This window comes from Octopus bimaculoides, chromosome 3 (assembly GCF_001194135.2).
Source record: "Octopus bimaculoides isolate UCB-OBI-ISO-001 chromosome 3, ASM119413v2, whole genome shotgun sequence".
Lineage (NCBI taxonomy): Eukaryota > Metazoa > Mollusca > Cephalopoda > Octopoda > Octopodidae > Octopus > Octopus bimaculoides.
In genome coordinates, this window is record NC_068983.1 from 11,237,977 (window position 1) to 11,261,237 (window position 23,261).

At 37.3% G+C, this 23,261-nt stretch overlaps 1 protein-coding gene across 1 annotated transcript in view; it reads left to right on the forward strand.

Moving 5' to 3' along the window:
- Positions 1 to 23,261, forward strand: part of LOC106877485 (intermembrane lipid transfer protein VPS13D) — a 177,964-nt gene that overhangs the window by 90,874 nt on the left and 63,829 nt on the right. The window contains exons 31-48 of the mRNA XM_052966707.1: positions 283 to 823; positions 2,670 to 2,808; positions 3,983 to 4,151; positions 5,338 to 5,605; positions 7,403 to 7,583; positions 8,591 to 9,388; positions 10,596 to 10,835; positions 12,052 to 12,271; positions 12,427 to 12,648; positions 14,611 to 14,753; positions 15,985 to 16,083; positions 17,461 to 17,697; positions 18,187 to 18,316; positions 18,411 to 18,595; positions 18,953 to 19,034; positions 19,168 to 19,285; positions 21,120 to 21,181; positions 22,221 to 22,326. Of these exons, the coding sequence (XP_052822667.1) occupies positions 283 to 823; positions 2,670 to 2,808; positions 3,983 to 4,151; positions 5,338 to 5,605; positions 7,403 to 7,583; positions 8,591 to 9,388; positions 10,596 to 10,835; positions 12,052 to 12,271; positions 12,427 to 12,648; positions 14,611 to 14,753; positions 15,985 to 16,083; positions 17,461 to 17,697; positions 18,187 to 18,316; positions 18,411 to 18,595; positions 18,953 to 19,034; positions 19,168 to 19,285; positions 21,120 to 21,181; positions 22,221 to 22,326 (3,940 nt within the window). The remainder of the gene's footprint in view (positions 1 to 282; positions 824 to 2,669; positions 2,809 to 3,982; positions 4,152 to 5,337; positions 5,606 to 7,402; positions 7,584 to 8,590; positions 9,389 to 10,595; positions 10,836 to 12,051; positions 12,272 to 12,426; positions 12,649 to 14,610; positions 14,754 to 15,984; positions 16,084 to 17,460; positions 17,698 to 18,186; positions 18,317 to 18,410; positions 18,596 to 18,952; positions 19,035 to 19,167; positions 19,286 to 21,119; positions 21,182 to 22,220; positions 22,327 to 23,261) is intronic.

Genomic DNA, 23,261 nt, shown 5'->3' on the forward strand with positions numbered 1-23,261 from the left:
ACCCACTATACTCTCGGAGTGGTTGGCGTTAGGAAGGGCATCCAGCTGTAGAAACTCTGCCAGATCAGATTGGAGTCTGGTGCAGCCTTCTGGCTTGCCAGTCCTCAGTAAAATCGTCCAACCCATGCTAGCATGGAAAGCGGACATTAAACGATGATGGTGATGATGATGACTATGTACTGCTCTTTTTATAATTGGTATTGGTTTTCTTTCTTTCTTCTTTCAACTTTTCTCTAATTTTATCAAAAGATTTTATTACATTTATTTGTTTATTTTTGACAGGAATTTCAGCACTAAAACTAGACTCTTCTACTGAATCAGACATTGCCAAAGTGATTCGAACAGGGAGCAGTGAATCTTCTCAGTCATCAAAGCCAGTTCCAACTAGTCTCCCATTAGAAGCACGGTTTGAAGTGGCAATGTTCAGTGTGGAGATGCAAGGAGATTTGGAACCTGATTCACAAAAACGACTTGTTGACCTTTGCTTACAAGATCTCATCCTTATCTATCATCGAATGGACAATTATGTTTCCTCATTTGATCTTTCTCTTAAATCACTTACCATGGAAGATTTATTAGAGACAAATGACTCTAAACCTCGTTATTTAATGGTCTCATCTAAAAAGGAAGAACCAGAACCTAAAGAAGATAAATTAGGTTCTAATTTATCAACATCTTGTCCTGATTGTACAATAATGGTCCCTAAACCGAAAATGCCTGGTTCTTTGCCTTCAAGTTTTCACGAAGAGAATGTTTTTATGTCTCATTCTAAGAAAAACAGCTTAGGAGGTAATCAGAGGAAAATGGCTGCAGAAGAAAACAAGTAAGTATTGTTTACCGTAGCTGTATCTTTGGTTTGTCACCATTTATATTCATTTCTTTCAGGAGATTACTAAACAAATCATATTGATATATTGATTGATATATAGAGACACAAGTGTGGCTGTGTGGTTCAATCCTACTCCATGGCACCTTGACCAGGTGTCTTCTATTATAACCCTGGGTTGACCAAAACTTTGTGAGTGGATTTGGTAGATGGAAACTGAAAGAAGCCCATTGTGTTTGTGTATATATATGTTTGTGTTACTGTGTCCTTGCCTTGACATCATCATCATTTAACGTCTGCTTTCCATGCTAGCATGGATTGGACGATTTGACTTGGGACTGGTGAACCAGATGGTTACACCAGATGGTTACACCAGACTCCAATCTGATCTGGCAGAGTTTCTACAGCTGGATGCCCTTCCTAACGCCAACCACTCCGAGAGTGTAGTGGGTGCTTTTTACGTGCCACCAGCACGAGGGCCAGTCAGGCGGTACTGGCAACGGCCACACTCAAATGGTGTCTTTTTATGTGCCACCCGTACAGGAGTCAGTCCAATGTTTTGTTCACATGCCACCGGCACGAGTGCCAGTAAGGTGGAGCTGGAAACGATCATGCTTAAATGGTGCTTTTTATGTGCCACTGACACGGAAGCAAGACCGCTGCTCTGGCAGTGATCTCACTCGGTGCCAGTCATCGAATTTGGTTCAGTTTTCGATCACATGATGGTTGTAAATGAACATCACTGTCATACAAGTAGTGTCGTTCATTTGCAATATTCAGAAAAATGTCTAGCCAAAGAGAGCTACTGCCTTGCTTGGAAATAGATTGGGGTTGGTGAAAGAAATGGCATCTGGCCATAAGAAAAAATCCTCTTCAATAAACTCTTTCCAACCCTTGCAAGCATGGAAAAGTGGATGTTAACATGATAATAATGATGCTGAGTCATTTACTTCATGGTCTAAAGTTCTAACTTTCCACCTATATGATGATATTTAACTGTTGCTAAAGTAACCACATCTAGAAACACTTCTGCATCAGGCCCATAAATGTGTTGTACCCTCTCTCTGTCTTTTCTACTACAGCGACCCCTTCTCTTCAGAGGTGGCCACTCTCATGCTGTCTCCACTCAGGTACTCTGAGTTCATGTGTCTCTTCTCTTTCTATCAGTCTTGTTGTGTTTACTTTGTCAAAGGTTCCTCACTAAACACTGTATCCATTCCTTTCATCATCATCATCATCGTTTAACGTCCGCTTTCCATGCTAGCATGGGTTGGACGATTTGACTGAGGACTGGTGAAACCGGATGGCTACACCAGGCTCCAATCTGATTTGGCAGAGTTTCTACAGCTGGATGCCCTTCCTAACGCCAACCACTCAGAGAGTGTAGTGGGTGCTTTTACGTGTCACCCGCACGAAGGCCAGTCAGGTGCTACTGGCAACGGCCACACTCAAAATGGTGTATTTTATGTGCCACCCGCACAAGAGCCAGTCCAGGGGCACTGGCAACGATCTCACTCAAAAATCCTACGAAGGCCAGTTAGGCGGTACTGGCTTTCTTCCCACTATATCCATTCCTTTGTCCCTTAGAAATTTCCTCCCTGTAGATATCTCTCCTGAAATTGCCTGCTTACTACAGTCTAAGTGAAACATTTAACAATATAAATCTCATTGTTTGGAAGAGCCTGCAAAGGTTATGGCTAATCCTCCGACCGTGAGTCCGCTGCCCTAACCACTGGGCCATTGTACCTCCACTATTTTGTATATATCATGTATAATTTTTTTGTCTCTGCTGTAAACTTTCAAGTATTTGCTTTATTTTATTATTTTGACCCTTATCTTTCAGTGAGGGATGCTACCCCTGTACACCACCACCTTCTCCTATGGGTTCAATGGAACAAGTTACTAACAGTGGACCTCTGGTTCACATTAGTATATTCCTAGTCGATAGCAAGTGTCCTCAGTTTCAAGAAACCTATAAACAGGTGAAAACAATGTTTTTGTTTTTTTTTAAAACATAAATGTCATAGAAATAGTAATCTCATTCTAAGCGTTATAAATGTTATTTATTATTGATGTTATTTTATACCATGTTATTTTATACCAATGTCACCATAACATTGGTAACAAGAATGATGATAATCCTTTCTATTATAGGCACAAGGCCCGAAGTTTTGGGGGAGGGGACTAGTCTATTACATTGACCCCAGAATTTCACTGGTACTTAATTTATCGACCCTGAAAGGATGAAAGGTGAAGTCAACCTCGGCGAAATTTGAACTCAGAACGTAGTGATGGGTGAATACTGCTAATCATTTCATCCAGCGTGCTAACGACTCTGCCAGCTCGCCACCTTAACGATGATAATGGTTATAGCATTGATTAGCATTAAGAGGAGCACCCAGGTAGAAAAGCAGTTGTCTTAATAGCTGGATGGAATCCAATCAAATCAATGGAAACTATGTTTCTGTCAATTTGATTGAAAGATTAATTGCTGCTACTGCTATTTACACCAAGTTTACCAGAATAACTGCTGTCGGTATAGGTATAGTTGTGTGGTTAAGAAGCTTGCTTTGTTAGTACATTGTTTCTGGCTCAGTCCCACTGCACAGCACTTTGGACAAGTTTCTTCTACTGCAGCCTGGGCCAACCAAAGCCTCGTGAATGGATTTTGTTCATGAACTTGAAAGTAGCTCATCATCATATGTATGTACATCCATTCATGCTGTGTGTGTATGTGTGCATCTGTGTTTGTCCCCTTTCCCCACTGCTTGACAACCTGTGTTGGTTTGTTAATATCCCCATAACTTTAAAGACCAATATACAAGGTGTCCACAAGGTCTGGACACATGGAGTAAATAAAATTATAACATAAGCAATTAAATATAAGAAATAATAATTTCTTAAAGTATGTGTTAATCCCCATGTACCCAGACTTTGTGGACACCCTGTAGTATGTATGAGACTTAAAAAAAAGACATAAGTACTGGAGTTGATTTGCTCAAAGAACTCAAGGCAGTACCCCAGCATGACCACAGCCCAATAACTGAAACATATAAAAGATAATAGACAGGTTTTCAAATGTAAAAAAAATAAAGGCTGGCAAAAATGTCTTGCCTAGGATGAAATAATTATCCTTGTTTCTTTGTCTTTCACTAGATCAATCGCTCCATTGATATTCAGTTTAGCAGTTTGGATACAACCATTAATCTGCAGACTTGGGTCGTATTACTTGATTTCCTGGGTCTTGGAGCTACGTTTAAAGAAGCTGGAGCCCAGTCACCAAATGTTTTCTCAACCAGTCAAGACTCCTCGTTGGACACTGAAGGTAGCCTTTTTTTATTAATTTTCATTTTGTTTTAGTCTCTTTCATTTTATGGCAGGAGATGACAGAATGTCTTGCAATATTTAGTTGTGTTCCCTTGCACCCTGTGATCAAATCCTATGGAAGCCAAACTAGTTTTTCATCTTTCTGGTAAGTTAGGAGAGGACAGGCAGTGCTCTTAATTTTGCAAACCTTCATGGTCTGGTGAGATTGATGTAATTAATGTTCATCAATATATAGAGGACAACTTTGGATGGAGTGTAACCAGGATTGAACTCTACTAAAGGCAATGAAGTACCAGATGAAGTACCATTTCTGGCTTAGTGACTATGTTAGAAATCATTTTGTTACACTTCTCAAACAGGGAATGATAATCACCCAAGTTAACCCATTCCATGAATTTATTTTCTCAAGATGTGTCAGCTTTCTTGTATATAGAATCATGGATAACTGAGTTCATAGTGGTACAATCCTGGACAACCAACAGCAGTTCATATGCTATCATCACACCATTTCGTGTGTCTAGCTAAGACACTCTACTGTCTGTAACTAAGTTATCCTGTCTGTCAGCAGGAAGTAGCGTAATTCAGTGTTGTAAACAGTGGGATCACTGTGTATTTGATGACTACTTCTTTTGACTTGCAGTGTTGAGTTCATTTTCTTCTTGTGGATGTAAAAGTCAGTTGTCATCAAAGCTAGTATCTTATTCCTCATCTACTTGACATTGCCGAAACTATATAACATTAACATTTTACTATCCAGTTTTCCCATTTTGCAAATTGAAATTGTTCTCGTTTTGTTTTTGCATCATTGAATTCATATAAATGGATGTAAATGTTATCATCATCATCGTTTAATGTCTGTTTCCCATGGGTTGAATGGTTTGACTGAAGTTGGCAAGCTGGAGAGCTGCACCAGGCTCCAGTTGTCCGTTTTGATATTGTTTCTACTACTGGATGTCCTTCCTTACACCAAACACTTTACAGAATGCACTAAGTGCTTTATATATGGCACCAGCATAGGAAATGTGTTTAATTCATTCTTTCACATTTACTCTCATTTCAAGATTTTTTTTTGCTTCAACCAGAGTATGATGTTTTCATCTACATGTTCTATGTTGAACGAGTGTGTGCATGCCTGTGTGTGCATGTGTGTAATTTTTATTAAAATCTTATGTTATGTCTTTCAGATAACTCTATTCAAGGTGAAGAAGTGGTTAACTCAAAGTTTCACATGAATATTGAAAGCCTCACTCTAATTATGAATAAACCAGAGTATGAACTGGCTCGAGCCACAGTGTCCAATCTGAAAGCCAATTTGTCCCTGCATGACGGCAACACACATGTTGTTGGTCAACTTGGCAGCATCTCCGTGCTTGACCAGTCACCATATGGCCTCAATTTCCGAGAAAAATTCATCAGTGTCGGAGATCAAGCCCTGACATTTGATATATTCAAGTAAGCATATACTTTGTACCCTAGAATTCATACGTATACATCTGCATTCATTCATTCACACACACACACACACACACACACACATACACACACTACATTCCTGTACTAACTAAATATAAAGCCTCTGCTCCTTTGAACTACAGTAATCCCTCGACTATTACAGGTATTATGTTCCCAAACGCCCTGTAATAGTTGAAAATCTGCAAAGTAGAAACAGTACTGTACTGCATATTTTTTAAAATTATTTTTATAATTTATATATTTTTATTTTATTATAAATGCAAAACAACACCATGGAGGAATCGACATAAGCTTAAATAATAAACCATGATGGGTGAACTGCGATATGGCAAGGGATTACTATTCCCCTGTTTCTGCCTATTCAAGCCTACCTGATATACTTGTATCTCTACCCTTTGTCAGCTTCTCCTTCCAAATCCTTCATTAAACCTTTATCCAATTGTTTTCTATTAGAACTACAATAGTTATAAAATTCAAGTCTTGTAATTGAAATGTGTTGGTTCTCTGGATGATGGAAAATAATTTATCATTTATAACCAAACTGTTGTGCTGGCTGATCCTAGCAGAAACACTACAAACCTTTTGCTCGGGTGCTGATTTTGCAGGTAGAAGAGAATTGTCTTTCTTGATGACTGGCACCTGTGCCAGTGGAGCACAAACAGCACTGTCCGAGCGTGATCATTGCCAGAGCAGCTGTCTAGATTCCGTGCTAGTGGCACGTAAATAGCACCATTTGAGCGTGATCGTTACCAGCGTCGCCTTACTGGTACTTGTGCCGGTGGCACATTAGAAAATCATTCGAGCGAGCTCGTTGCCAGTGCTGCTGGACTGGCTCCTGTGCAGGTGGCACGTAAAATACACCATTTTGAGCATGGCTGGTGCCACTACCGCGTGACTGGCCCCGTTCTGGTGGCACGTAAAAGCACCCACTACACTCTCGGAGTGGTTGGCGTTAGGAAGGGCATCCAGCTGTAGAAACTCTTCCAGATCAGATTGGAGCCTGGTGCAGCCATCTGGTTCGCCAGTCCTCAGTCAAATCGTCCAACCCATGCTAGCATGGAAAGTGGACATTAAACGATGATTATAATGGTGAACTAAACTGTTTGAGTGTACTGACTGATCCTAGCAGAAACACTACAAACCTTTTGCTCAGGTACTGATTTTGCAGGTAAAAGAGAATTGTCTTCCTTTTATCTTCCTTGACCAGAGGTGTTGGTATTTATCAATATATGACCCTGAGGAGGACAATATACATAACTTACTGTAGTTTTATAGTGGGGGAAAAAGTTGGCAGAGTTGTTAGAGCATAATACAGATTGCCTTGCAATATTCATCTTGGCTCTTATCACTCTGAGTTCAAATACTGTCAAAGTCAACTTTGCTTCCATCCTTTCAGGTTAGAGATAAAGCTTTAGTTTTGTACTGGGTTAATTCTTCTCTCTCTCTCTCTCTCCTACTCTCCCCCTCTCTCCCATCCCCATCCTCCCCTATCCTCTCCCCTCCTCTCCCCCCTCATCTCCCCTCTGCCCCCTCCCACCAAGAGATCAGTTGTGATCATACATAGAAAGGTAGGGGCTCCACCAGCTTTTTAACATGTCACAACACATCTACAGTTTCATTAAGAATTGAGGGCTTATGACAAAGCAAAGCATAGCTACATTATACCAAGGATGTAGCATGTATATTTATGTGTGTTTTAGGAAGAATAATTGAAATCAACTTGTTGAAGCTCAGTTTAACATCTCAAATGATTGTGTGTGTATGTGTGTTTTTCAGATATGCTGGGGATGATCCAGGAATGCAGAGGGCATACGATTTGTGTGTTAAACTGCATATGGCAACTGTGCAGTACACGTATACAGATAGATTCCAGAGTGAAGTAACAGCATTCTGTATGCATTTTCTGCAATTACATGACAGAATGGGTCGAATTCGTGCTGCATCCATTGGTAAAAAGGTAAGGCAAATATAATCAACCCTTTGGTTTCTGTTCTTTTTTTTTAATTCTATTAGCAACACACAAAGTTGTATATATATATAAATATATATATATATACATATATATATATATATCATCATCATCGTTTAACGTCTGCTTTCCATGCTAGCATGGGTTGGATGATTTGACTAAGGACTGGCAATCCACAAGACCACTTATTATTCGTTTACTCCATTGTTTTGCATTTCCCAGACATGTATGCACATGTTGCTAAGTCTTTCATTGACATTCTAACTCTTAGCCTCGATTTATTATTTTAAACTAGATACTATAGTGGTTAACTTGCTATTGTAATTAAAATAATTACTACTGTTATATTATACTTGCTATGATAAATAAAACCAAAACAGTTATTATTAATATGATGACTGGCACCCGTGCCAGTGGAGCGCTAACAGCACCATCCGAGCAGGATCACTGCCAGAGCAGCGGTCTCGCTCCCGTACCGGTGGCACATAAAAAGTACCATTTGAGCGCGATTGTTTCCAGCTTCGCCTTACTGGCACTTGTGCCAGTGGCATGTGAACAAAACATTGAACTGACTCCTGTGCAGGTGGCACATAAAAAAAAACACCATTTGAGCATAGCCGTTGCTAGTACCGCTGGACTGGCCCTTGTGCCGGTGGCACGTAAAAAGCCCCCACTACACTCCCGGAGTGGTTGGCGTTAGGAAGGGCATCCAGCTGTAGAAACTCTGCCAGATCAGATTGGAGCCTGGTGTAGCCATCTGGTTCGCTAGTCCTCAGTCAAATCATCCAACCCATGCGGACATTAAATGATGATGATGATGATGATTTTATAATTAAAATAAATTTGCTTTTGAAAGTTATTACATAGCACGGATTTACATGTAAGTAAAAAACAAACAAAATCAAGTATACATGAAGATGTTTGCATGTAAGAATTATTGACTTTTGTGCATATTTTTCTCTAATCCTATTTTTTCCTTTGTCTCTTTTTATCAGATCTCAGCAAGTATGATACGTAATGCTCGCATTAAGATGAACATCGAAGCAGACAGTCCTGTGATTTTGCTTCCTTACAGTTATAAAACAACAGGCCTACTCGTTGCTGAACTTGGACGGCTTAGTGTTACCAACCAATTCCTTTTAGATGGTTCCATTGGAACTATCAAAGGTAGACAGTACAATTCAGCCAACGCTACTCACTCTGACGCCAAATTATCCTCCAATTCTGAGAGTAATTACACATCAATGACTCAAAGTGTTTTCCATCAGAGTTTGCCAAAAGAAAATGAAAAACCTGCACTAGTTATTCCTAAAATTGATGTTGATCTGATGAACCAAAGCATTTATGGTAGTCTTGAGCACGACATCAGAGATGGGGAACTTGAAGCGTCATCCATGACTGAATCAAAATCTTCTGATATTTTTGATCCCACTGAGAATGTTTCTACAGAAGAGAGTGTTGTCCTATCAACATTGGAGTGCTTGTCTCCATGCAACTTTTCAGTACTGGACAGCCGCGTGTTGTCTGATAGCAGCTCTGACAAACTCTCCTCTCCACAGAGTAGTAAATTCTGTAAGAAACTGTCAGCACCATTGCTTGCCCAGGAAAAAAAGACTATCAACCCTTTCACGTTGTCTGTTCAGCAGAGCATGGCTTATGTCCATTGTGACCCCATGAAACACATCTGTCTGCTAGATGTAATGTCAGTAACATTGACCGATATGGATTTGTATTCAGCTGAGTTGGTTAAAGTCGATACATCTGATGGACCGATTTATTCAATTGAAAGAGATGTAAGTTAGTTTTTACATATTGCATTTTGCCATACAGTTATCTAAACTTTTTTACTTCAGTTGTCTACTTTAATGAGAGAAAATTAATATCAAATTATTAAACTATGTTACAGCCTAATAATGTTGGTTATAACTTGTAAAAAAACAAAAAACAGCATTCATTTTTGATATCTAATTTTCCCATGTCAGAAATAAATACTGGCCAGGCTCCACTCCTATTTCATAATGATATCAGCTCCAAAAACTGTTATTCATGTTATTCATTGATGACAACTTCAGTATTTTTCTGGACAAAATATTTTCTGTATTTTAACTTCTTATGGTATAAAAAATATTTTAAAATTATTTTCATCCTGAGAAAGTTAATTGTTAAAAAACTGACAGTTTCAAAATTTGATTTAATCCTTTTAACATCGTATTTTTATTAATATACACTATCTTTGTCTCAATTAATTTTGAAAATAATTCAGTAAAATAACTTAGTCACTATTAAGCTGATGTTTGGTATATAAATTAATTTTGGTGGAAGGTTTTAATTTATATCACTTAAAAACAAGAGGCTTGTTTCATAGAACCTGAAGCAGTCTCGGTAGGTTGGTATCAAGAGGGTTAATTCAAAGATGCCTGAACCGGGTTTGTCACCTATAAGGAGAGCTAATATTGTAAATATTTCACCACCGTATTCCATTCAGTTTGATCTTCAATTGTTATTATGTGTTTTATTCCCAGATACATATCTAGACTCATTACTTTAGTACTATTTCTAATCTGTCTGGAATAAAATATTGAAAAATACTCTAAATATTGTGAATGTATTCTCTAAATACAAGGTTAATAATCTGTAAAATATTTTAGTGGAAAAATTATGTAAAATTATTTTACTGAAAAATTTAATCTTACTGTGCAATGTATATTTGAATTATTAGGAGATAAAAATCAGCATAATAATATTTGGGACAGTGGTATGATGTGGAGTTTTAAGATATATTTTACTGGGTTTTATCATACTTACCTGAAAATTTATATCAAGCCATTTAAAGTCTGATTAAATAATAACTTAACTTTCTAGAAGTATTAGCTACAGCATCCTCAAGAAGGTTACTATCACATTATGTAGAGATTATATTCTAAAATTGTACGTTCGTTTCTGAAATTTGTGTGACAACTTAATATTCAATATCACTCATTTGAAATTCTTTATTTGCAGACTGGTAAAATCTTCAAAGAAAAATGTGCATTACATCTGCAAGTGGAACGGAATCTTGATCGGGGACTTAGCCATTCTGCTCCAAACATTCATATGACTGGCAAGCTGTCTTCCATTCATGCTTTAATTACTCTGAAGCAGTTCAAACTATTGCGGGGTATCCTTGCTCATAATATTGGTGAAACATTGCCAGACTTCCAGCGACCCGTAATGACACATTTGAAAGAGCCACAAAATAAGGTATGTCTATTTTCATCATCACCCGTAACTTTATCATTATTATTATTATTATCATTATTATTATTAGTATTATTATTATTCAGTAGTCTTATTTTTATCATGTGCTTTCACTGCACTACTGAGCACAGCTCTGTGTGCTGTGGTTTGTTGTGGTGCTCCTATTTTCACTGCATTGAAAGTGTTTTACATAGGACGTGTGCAGTGCCTAGTGGTGCTATTTTCTCTATGTTATATATACTTGTAAGTCCTGGTGTTTTTGTTATGTACTAGGAATTGTTTCTGTTTTTAGGCTCCACATTCGAGTTACCTCTATTTGTAGATCTTTGTATTTTGAAAGTTTTTCCATTTCTTTCAGAGAAATGTTGTCACCTGTTGGTATTGATACATTGATTAGAAAGCATTTTTTTCTTGGTGATCTCTGACAACCATATCCAGCCTTATTGGCCTTAATTTCTCTGTGTGCATATCTCAAAGTATGATTGCTTTCTCATTTTCTGTAACCTTTTCTCAAGTGTGCCTATACCATCTTTTTTCTGTTGTTCCATAGTGTTAGCATAGCTTCCAATGTCTATAGGTCCCAAGCATGTCATGTCTGTGAATATATTCCTTCTTCACCAGGACTGGGCAGCCAGAAGCAATAAGATTTATTGTTTCTTCTCCATCTCCACATATTCTGCAGTTACTTGTATTTCTTGTCATTATATGTTTTTGGTGATTTCTGGTGGGAAGGCTTTGATCTTGTGCCGCAATTAAAAATCCATCAGTTTCTGGTTTGAGTCCTGAGCTTCCCGGCCATTGTTAGGATTCTGCTTTGTCTATTTCTTTTCTATTTAGCTTAACCCAATATTTGCCATGAAGGAGCTTTTCTTGCCATCATTTTATCATGATACGTTTCTTTTCCAGTTTTAGTTTGGATTTCAGTTGTTTTACAGCTTTTGTTGTTTCTTCTTTTTCTTCATAGTTGTTTGGTACTATGGCTTCCTTTTTTGTATTTGTCAGCTTCCTTAAAGACAGACAACAGTTTTTCTGTTTCGTTCATGTTTGTGGCTATTTGTATTAGTTTTCCTTGCTTCTGAAATAGGTATTTCTGTAGTTCTATGGTGGTTATTTTGTAATAGCTTTCTAGCTGTATAAGGCCTCTATCACCTTTGATATGTTGTATATATAACCTTTATATACAACCTTTATTATTATTATTATTATTATTATTTACTAGGCTCCCCCATCTGGTTCAGTGTGGACAAATATGCTCATGGAAATTGACTTAAGAAACATCACTGTAGAACTATTATTTGACTGGCAAAACACATCCCAAGATTCTTTGGCAAGATTTGATTTCATTCATTCTAATCTTCTGGTGAAAACACGCTCCAATGGAACCAAAGATGTTGATTTGGTTTCTCATGAAATACGAGCAGTTGACACTAGATATAAAGGTACTGTTTTTTTTTTTTTCTTTCCTTTCACACTTTTCCATTTCTTTAATTTCACATGCATTTTTGTACCAAGTATATTACCAAATATATAAGTTAAAAAAGAAATTTTTTTATTATTTTAATAAATTATTTTAATCGTTCATTTCAAAATACAGATCTTCCACCTGGGAAAGCCCCAAATGTGTTTAGTAACATCTTGCAACCATCAAAGCAAGTAGATACCTGTAGCAAGTTGCAAATGGAGCTATATTTTCAATTCACCAATCAAGTGAAACTGTTTACTGTCTTGTTGAATAACATGCGGCTGATGTGCATCTTTGACTGGTTGCTAGCCGTCAATAACTTTCTCACCACTGATATTGAGGACCCATTTTTAGGTAAGTATTAGACTTTGATCAAAAGGCAATGTTTAGTTTACTGTACAATATGCATCTGTGTGGAGGCGCAGTGGCCCAGTGGTTAGGGCAGCGGACTCGCGGTCATAGGATCGCAGTTTCAATTCCTAGACCGGGCGTTGTGAGTGTTTATTGAGTGAAAACACCTAAAGTTCCATGAGGCTCCGGCAGGGGATGGTGGCAAACCCTGTTGTACTCTTTCACCACAACTTTCTCTCACTCTTACTTTCTGTTTCTGTTGTGCCTGTAATTCAAAGGGTCACACTGTGTCACGCTGAATATCCCCGAGAACTACGTTAAGGGTACACGTGTCTGTGGAGTGCTCAGCCACTTGCACGTTAATTTCACGAGCAGGCTGTTCCAGATCAACTGGAACCCTCGACGTCGTAAGTGACGGAGTGCCAACAAGAATCATCTGTGTGAATTTTGTAAGGGATTTAGTAAAAATTCCATTCCACCCTCCAAATCCAGTGCACTGTGCCGAGATATAAATTTCTGTGTTTTTGGCTTCTAAAGCATTTTAATTTTTATAACAGTGTTGCTGGTTCTTACCCATTTCATTTCTTGGAAAATATAATTTTTTTTCTCTCCAAGCATAGTTGAAATTAACATTGGACTGTTGCTGCTATTTGTGACTAAATTCTACCACGTTATACCTAGGTGGATTCAGCCAGCTTGACAACAAACAAGACACAACATAAGACAGGACTAGGGCCAGAATATGAACTGCTAACCTCTTGCTTAATTGTGCTACTTGGTCCATGTTTTCAGAAACTGTATTATTTGTGTAGCTCTTGCTCAACCTTGCCGAAGCAGATCTAGGACACATAAATAGTAGCAACCCATGAAACCAAAACTTTACTGAAGACTGCCCCACACAAACTAATATGCAGTGGTCTATCACGTAGGGTACAGTGAGGTAGTTTTGGCATTCTGTGTTTCTTCCAGACTACTTGTATGTCTAGAAGTTTTAGTGGTGGTCGAATGCAGACATGAACAAGAGGAACTTGGGCACAGCATGACAGCTATTATTCTTCTGTATGTTTTTCTGATAATTAGCTACCCTTGTATCTGGCAGCTTGTAAGGTAATTGATATTGCAAATATCTTTGTGTGTATGTGTGTATGTATATATATATATATATATATGTATAGATATATATATATGTGTGTATATATATATATATAACAAATGAAAGACAGAAGATGGAATATACAAGAATTTATTATTAATCATGATAATTGCTTCGACACATCTAGCATCGATTCCTCATGTGGGACACTCAACATCATGGCAAGCTGGCAAAATCATTAGCATGTTGGACAAAATATTTAGCTGCATTTCTTCCAGTTCTTTACATTCTGAGTTCAAATCCCACTGAGGTCAACTTTGCCTTTCATCCTTTCTGGGTCAATAACATAAGATACAAGTCAAGTACTTGGTTCCACGTCATCAAAAGTTCTGGCCTTGAACTCTGCAATGGAACTGGCTTCCCATTTAGAGGGAATGTTGTGGTTTTGGTCTCTTATATGCCACGGAATTCAGGTAACCAGCCTTATGAGTCGTAGGGCTCAAGGAAAAGTAAATTATTGTTTTAGCTTGTTTTAGACTTTCTATTAAAATCTGGCCCCACCTCTTCTCTTCATTTCCTGTTGCTTTTTCTCCACTCACAAACACCAATATCAGTCTCTTTGTCCCTCATTTGTTTACTTTCTATAACTATTTCATCATACTGACCCTATAATGATTGGACAGGTCAGTGTTATCAGAATGATTTTGTAGTTGCATTCTCGTACTTTGTTGATGTCCCTAGGTGTGATTTAATATGTAGCAGGAATTGTTTAGGCTAAAAGTTGCTGTAGAAATAGTTTATAATTCACATTGAAATATCACTCGGATATCTGAATATTAAATTGATGGGTTTTTTTGGGTTTTTTTAATCAGATATGGATAAAAAGCCAGAGGAAAAATTTGAAACTGTGAAGGTCAGAAACCCCTCTGAAAGTTCCACACCTGTATTGAGGCCCCGCAGTCCTCTCAACAGATCTCAAGGAATAGTGACCAGACGATGTCATGTCGTTGAACAAGTAAGTATGCCTCTGTGTGTGTGTATTTTTTATTGTTTTAACTTCCCCTTTCGCATGGTTGGATAGAGTCTGTTACCAACTTTCACTTGTTTCCAAGCAAGGTAATATTTCCCCTTGACCAGACATATCTTCACAGAATACTGAAAATGAATCACACTGCTTGTGTGACACTCATTTACAACTATCACACAATGTTAAGACAAGGAGAGAGAGAGAGAGAGAGAGACACACACACATACACACACACAACGTAGATATATATATATATATATATATAATCATCATCATCATCATCATCATCGTTTAACGTCCGCTTTCCATGCTAGCATGGGTTGGACGATTTGACTGAGGACTGGTGGAGCCCGAAGGCTACACCAGGCTCCAATCTGATTTGGCAGATATATATATATATATGCATAATGAAATAACAGCCAACATTTGGCAGTTAGAAATATAGGGAGGGATAGAAAAAAGAGAAGAAAGAATTGCACAGAAAGAGGGGACAGGTGGAAAGAAGAAACCTTGAACTCTACAAAAAGAAGGGGTAATTATAGGGTCAGTATGATGAAATAGTTATAGAAAGTAAACAAATGAGGGACAAAGAGACTGATATTGGTGTTTGTGAGTGGAGAAAAAGCAACAGGAAATGAAGAGAAGAGGTGGGGCCAGATTTTAATAGAAAGTCGGAAAATGTAAGAAGTACATATAGTGGGAGGAAGAAAAGAAATAATGATGTGAGTGAGAATCATGAAGGGAAGTGAGTGGAGGTAGGAAGTGAGTGGAGGTAAGAAGTGAGTGGAGGTAAGAAAGATGACAAAATTGAACTCTAGAAGAAAATGGAGCAAGGCTTGAAGCAGAAATAAAACCCATCAAAAAGCTAGTATGTATTTAGTATTAATTATTGTAATATGTAGGATGCTTATTATTATTATTATTAATGTATGATTGTAATTTGGAGTAAATGAGTTTATATAATACGTCTTAATTTTGTTGGATTAATGAGCCTGTATAGCAGTTCTTTTTTTCTTTTAACACTGACACTCTCTGTCTGTCTCTCTCCCTCTCTCTCTCTCCTCCCTCTTTTTTATGTAATTACACCTTCTATATCTGTTGATTTTGACTCAACTCATAGTATGTCTGTTTATGTTGATTTAACCAGCTCTGCTTAAACATTCAGTATCACTAACTTGCCCTTCTCCTGTTCACTGTACCCGTTGATTCACTTTTCCAGACTGAGGTACCATTTGAGCTAAAAGTCAATGTCAGAAATACGCAGTTTGTAGTTGTTGCTGACATGTCTACATGGGACACGGAAGCAGCTATTCTGAAGGTAAATATCAATATTAATATTAGATGTTACTTTCAAGACAAAAGTTTTAATTTATTAACAGGGAAAGGTCTGTGCTTTTAATATGTCTGTGTGATACAATATAAATCTGATTTTTATAATTTGATATCCTATTGTGAAGTCGTTTATATTGGATGTGCCATCTTAGTTCCTCAGTAATGATATGTTTATGATCAATTAAATTCAAACTTATAGTGACCGTTCTTAAGTGACCCTAGGAAAGGCACATTACTCTGCTTATTTCAATATACCTGGTGGTCATGTTTCCAATGGTCAGAAATTTGCAGAGCATCAAACTGAAGATAGGAACTCTAGTATGTAAATGTCCAAACATTCTTGCCTATGTTCACAGTGTGTACATGTGCTATATTTTGGTAATTATGTCATTAAATCCTTAACTTGATTTCACCCAAATATCTATTTTAGGATTATTAACCATGTAAATTATTCATATAAATTAGGTGGTGAGCTGGTAGAACTGTTAGTGTCGGACAAAATAAGTAGCAACATTTTTTCCAATTCATTATGTTCTAAGTTCAAATTCTGCTGGGGTCAGCTTTACCATTTCATCCCTTTGGGGTCAATAAAATTAAGTACCAATCATGTACTGGGGTTGATGTTGACATCAACTAACCCCTTTCCTCTAAAATCAAAGCCATTATTATCCATGTGGATTCTGCTGCAGAATTGGTGTATAAATTTAATGGTATTTATACTTACTAAAATATATTTTAGGATCTACACATTTCTCTGTAAATGTTTGAACACTTCAATCCTGTGTGTGTTATTTTTAAAGATGCCATTGGTTTGTTAGTTTTCTTTAATGAAAAATAGAAAAATTACTTTCTGGGCTGCTAATATAATTTGTTTCTGCTTTTCAATAAAGCCCATTTTTAATGATTTGATATCTTTTCTTCAGGTGCCAAAACTGGCATTGAATTTACAAACCATTTTTACACACAATTCCCTTGTGTTATGGACAATTATTATAGATATATTGATTTAAGAGAGGATCTTTATGGACAGTTGTTGCAGAGGGAGGGTCTAGGTGGATATTGACACATATTTGTACTATTTGTCAGTGACATAGTGAATAAAAAGAAAGAATTGGAACCACCCTGTATGAAGTAAAGGTTTGTAAGTGCAATCACAGCTTCAGTACTTATTACTATACATGGTTATCAGATAGTGAACACAGATTATGCATTTCATTGTGTTGTGTTTTATTAAACAAGAACAAAAACGAGAAAGAAATGTTCAGTCAACTGTCCAGTGAGATTCTCTATCACGTTACTATCTCTGAAAATATATGTATAAAAGTTTTCTTTATTGCTTGTTCGTTTGTCTCTCTATCTACAGTGTACTGCTGTGCTACGGTATCGTCCGAAAGCGCAAGACTTACCACTGTCATGCAGTTTGCAGAGCCTAGAAGTATTTTCCTGTTTCCTAATGGAAGAAGAGGAAACTGCCCTTTCAATTATTGATCCAACCAGCATTACCATAGAAATTAATGCCAACCCATTGCCAGATCGCTCAACTTCACGTGTTACTGGCTTGCTAGATGCTCAAGCAGTGGAAAATCCTCTAGTTCTTGAAGTAAGTTGATTACAATTATCGTTACCATTGGACAGTAATTAGAGTTTTTTGGCACAATTTGTAGAGTGTCAGATGAAATGATTTTCGTATTCTAACATATGTTTTGAATTTAAGTCTTGCTACAGTCAACTTTGCCTTTCATCCTTCTTGGGGCTTAATATGATAACAATTAAGGTCTGATATAATCAACATGTGTCAGACATATGAAGCTCAAGGTGGTTGTTGGCACGATGGTTAATAATTTAACCTTAAGACATCATTAACAGAGTCTAAATGGATTGGATCTCTGGTCTAGAGATAACGTCCTTTCTCACCACCAGTCTTGGAGGTTCTTGAAAGGGCCATAGAGACTGTCTTTCCTTTTCTAAGTCATAAAATATGCATATACATAGCATGAAAATTCATGCTGAAATTCTCTTTATATTTGTTCCTTGTGCTGCATTTATCTGATTTTCTTATATGGTCGTGTTTGTTTCTTTTATTTTACAGATGACACTCAATCTTTTAAACATTCGTTTGTCTTACAATGACTTAAAGATGTTTATTGCCATCACTGACTCTTTACCTGAACAAGCTACAAAGGCTAGAACTGCCCAGAACATCCATTTTAAAAGCACAGGTCTGTTGATACACATTACTCTAATTCCTAATCACTATTTATCTTAATCTCAGTAACCCAAATGTCATTTATTTTCCTTTTTTATTTTTTTCAGCTCCAGCTGTACAGGAAGTTGAAATATTACCTCTTGGAGAGAGCTCAGTTGATGCAATGCCTAGCCTAAATTACTCTTCTGCCAGGAGCAGTTTTAGTGAACAAAGTAGTTATCAAACTCAATATACATCATCTCGAAGAGCTTCCAATATTGAACAAGATTCTTGGTTTTTAACGGGTATTGAGGTAAAAACAAAAATAACAATTTATACACGTTTATTTCAGAGTTTATCAAAAGCACAATTTATCAAATTCTAGTCTCAGTTTTTCTCAAGAAACTATGTTCTCTTATGATCTCTTAGAATGTCCATTTTTCCATACTAGCATACTAGCATGGACAGGAATTTATTCTGGAGCAGGATTTAATAACTAGATGCCCTTTCTTTCACCAACCCTCACCTGTTTTTAACAGAGTTTATATAAAATATACTCTTTTACTTGTTTCAGTCATTCTATCTATCTCTCTGTCTCTCTATCTCTGACATTGGAAATTTGTAACTTTGTTTTCTTGATTTTGATGCTAAATTTTTTATTCCATTCTAGATAAAAGCCTCATCAATTTGTATTTGTCTCATTGATGATTGTAAAGATGCTGATGTACCACTTGCAGAAATTTCATTCAACTGTAAGTTACCCAGCTTCTTGTCAAATATCTTAAAATGTCATTTTAATTTTTTCTTTTTTTTGCCTTTTTTTTTATAAATTTTTATTTCTTACCACTGATCATCTAACTAATATTTGGTTTTGCAATATTTCAGATCTAGAACTTCACCAACAGCTCCTCCCCAAGAAAGTGGGTCGAGGTATGTTCAAATTACTTGGAGACTATTACAACCGCAAACTGTCTGGTTGGGAACCATTTATTGAAGTTTGGAAGTAAGTTAAAAAACAAAAAGGGAAAGTTGTCTTGTAAATTTTTTCAACTCTTTCAATCAAGCAAAGTATGCAGGGTGTGAGAGTACTAATTAGTTTTTATCTGGACGTAGCAAGAACAATGAAATCAGAAGTAACATTTAGGTAAATGCCCTAGTTTAAAGTCCTAAGTACCAGTAGAGCACTAGGGCCGATGTAACTGACTTAACTACTCTTGGGTAAGAGTCTAAAAATGGCATTCCTCTGTCAAGCCATGTTAAGCCAGTATGGCAGAATAGGCTCATCAAACCAGTATGATCTCAAGCTCAAATTCATGGCCTCCACATCAGACCATGGTTGGTGGAGAGGACTTCATCCTGCAGTGGATGGTGCTGAGGCCTTCATCCTACAGTGGACTGAACATAGACAATCTAATCCAATCCATGTCCTAAGTAATAACCAGGAAGCAAATTGGAAGAATATGTTCCTTTATCATACTTTCTCATCCCTTACTACTATACTCCATCCAACTGAGGGGGCCTTGTGAGTACTTAGTGGCCTTACTGGTGGCATGAAAAAAAGCACCCCGTACACTCTAAAGTGGTTGGTATTTGAAAGAGCAAGCTTTAGAAATTATGCCAAAGCAGACATTGGGCTTGGTACTGTCTTGTGGCCCACCAGTTCCTGTTGAGCCGTCCAACTTATGCCAGCATGGGAAAAGGAACATTAGATGCTGAAGATGGTGATGATGACTAATGCATTGGCTGAAATACATTGCAGTATTTATTCCAGAGTCTTCCATTCTGAGTTCAAATCTGACCAAGTTCAGATCTTTCCAGTGTCAGTAAAAACACTCCCAGTCATGAGTAGCAAATTGGTTTGAATCAATTAGTCTGTCAGATGTGATGCCTTGCAAAGTTGATTCCAGCTCTTTGTGTCCTGATGTCCAGTCTTGCTGTGTCTTATGTGAATAGTAAATTTAAGCTCTCACCCATTTTGACATTACAGTCTGATGCTTGGGTGCTTTTAGTGGAGTCTATTCTATTGTGAGCATTCATGCCAGGACTATGGTTTGAGGATACCTTCCTCTTTCCTCCTCCTCTTCTATAGGTCCTGGACGCCTTGTAAAGAATCATGGAAACTATTCTTCCTCCCAACTCAGCCACCTGCTAGTTGCCCTCCCTGTGTCCAGGTTTCAGCTTGCCAAAACTATCCAGTTCCTTCTGTGTTGTGTTGCATGCATACATTCAGTCAGCCTTTTGATATCAGTCCATCCTTTGATGTCATCAGTACACAATACAAAAAAAAAGAACCCAACATCAACTGGTTTTACTTACACTACATAAGTCCCTGATAAAGGCATATGTATCACAACTTCTTTCTCTTTTCCACTCCCTATAAATAAATTTACAAATTTCACTACTAAGAAATCTGTTCCTGTTATGATCTTAAACCGTTATCATTTCCACCCTAATAGCTATATTTTAGTGTTCTTATTGTATTGAAGAGTAGAAATAATATTGAATCCATAAATGTAATGAATTTATTGATCTGTATGAATTCAATACCATATTTTCTGACATGCCTGTTGACATAGTTTATAGCATAGACGTTCAGCCATCGTTACTATCTTTCCAAATCCTGCAGCATTTCACTTGAAATTTTCTGTCCATCAAAGTCATCTGGGTGTATAAGTTGACCTACTTCTTTTGGCTGTAAATTTTGGTCTGAAAAATTCGACTTGTATGCCAGAAAATACAGTAATAATATTGAATTTATACATGTAATAATGAATCACTTGATGTTTACTTTTTCAGTTAGTACTGTATTTTTTTTTTTTTTTTTTTTTTTTGCTAAGGTGCAATATCAACTGGGAGTACATAGAAGAAGCTGAGAGAAAATTAGAATTAAAGATAGACTGTAAGTTAAACTATTTATATAAATATAGTTGTTTGTTATTTATGGTGAATCATTCCTTTCTATTGTGCAGTGTAGGAACTAAACTCATTGTAAACCCCTCCTGTAATTTTTGTTATGTTTATGATTAGGGTTCTTATCAACAAAAACTTGCAGACCCTCCTCTCTTAAGTGCCAGCCCATTAGCCATATTATCTACAGTCAATTTAAGTGGATTTGATAGTATTTCTGTATTATCAGCTTGCTCTTGTTCTAACAGTGTCAGCTCCTCATTTGATAAACTTGGTCTGTAGGACACTAGCATCTCAGCCACATCGTCCCCTATGATTTATTCAAACCCTACATCATCTGCAGGTGTCACAAAATCTTTCTGAATTTGATGCGGACTTTCTGCTTGCAGAAAACTTGTGAAGTCCTGGATACAGTTTGACCATATATTTTTCAAAGTGTTTTTTAAAGATAAGGCTTTTCACTTCATACTATGACCTATTTGTGTTATCCATAGCATGCATTGTGTTGAAATTCTTTCTGAAGTCTCTAACATATGTAGCTACAGATATTGCAATCATGCTTATACTTTTACTGTTGTTGCCAACTGACTATTCAAAAGGTGGTGGTGTTGGTTGTATCTGTTTTGCTGATGGTTATGGTGAGGAGTTTTGTTTGTGGTTGTGTTGGTTATATTGTTGTTGCTATTTAGCATCAAGTCACTTTCCATTTACCTAAGATCAAAGATATTTCATTCATCTTTCAAAATACAGTAGGGTACAACATTGTCTCATATGATTGTTTTCTATTTTAGATATAGCTGCTTATCTTATTCATACTTGTTCAGCCATGATCAGCCTACTTTTTAGTAATATCTAGAACTACATTATCTAATGTGTTTTTCTCTATTTAAGACAGCAGGATGTGATTTGAGCGAGATCTGGTTACTATCTTTAGAAGGTCAAGCAGCCATATAAAGTCTTTCTAGTACTTCTTTCATCAATGTTATCTTATACATGCCCTTTCAGATTATCTTAAATTTTCTTTGCTGCAGCCATGGATTGCCTTAACATTAATTTGACCAGTGCCTTCATTGACCAGTACACTAAGACACGACTCAAGTGGACAGAAGATTATTACAAAAATACTGAAGAAAACAGGTATATATTTGTCTTAGTGTCAGTATTGGCACCATCATTATACTTTTCTTGGATATTTTTCTCAGATCTGATGTACCAGATATATAGTAGATGACTTCTGCATTAAGGGGATATCTTACAATTAATCCAGTGGAACACCACTAAAGAAACACAAAGTTAATGATTTCTTAATATTAATAGTGATAATAATAATTAGTATCCAACAATTCCTTTTCGTGTCTGTGCATATAATTTATGATAAATAATAATGATGAAAATTATTTCGATATATGGCACAAGGCTAATAATTTTAAGGGGTGGTGTTAGTCAATTATATTGACCCCAGTAAATGATTGATACTTTATTTTATCAATCTCAAAAGAATGAAAGGTAAGGTTGACTATGGCAGTATTTGAACTTGGAACATAAACAACTGGAAGAAATGCTACTAAGCACTTTGTCCAGCACATCGATTATTCTGCCTACTTGCTGCCTTCATACACACAAATTCGAAGACCCGGCAAGCCAAGTGAGACCATAATCCAAGGCCTCTGCCAGGGGTGTAGCCAGCCCACTTATGCATACCTTTTCTTCATTGGACACTCACTGTCTGAGCATGACCGTTGCCAGAGCAGCAGCCTGGCTTCCGTGCCAGTGGCATGTAAATAGCACCATTTGAAGTGATCGCTACCAGCGTTGCCTTACTGGCACTTGTGCCGGTGGCACGTGAAAAAACATTCGAGCGAGGTCGTTGCCAGTGCTGCTGGACTGGCTCCTGTGTAGGTGGCACGTGAAAAGACACCATTTTGAGCGTGGCAGTTGCCAGTACTGCTTGACTGGCCCTCGTACCGGTGACACATTATGCTATCGGAGTGGTTGGCGTTAGGAAGGGCATCCAGCTGTAGAAACTCTGCCAGATCAGATTGGAGCCTGGTGCAGCCATCTGGTTCGCCAGT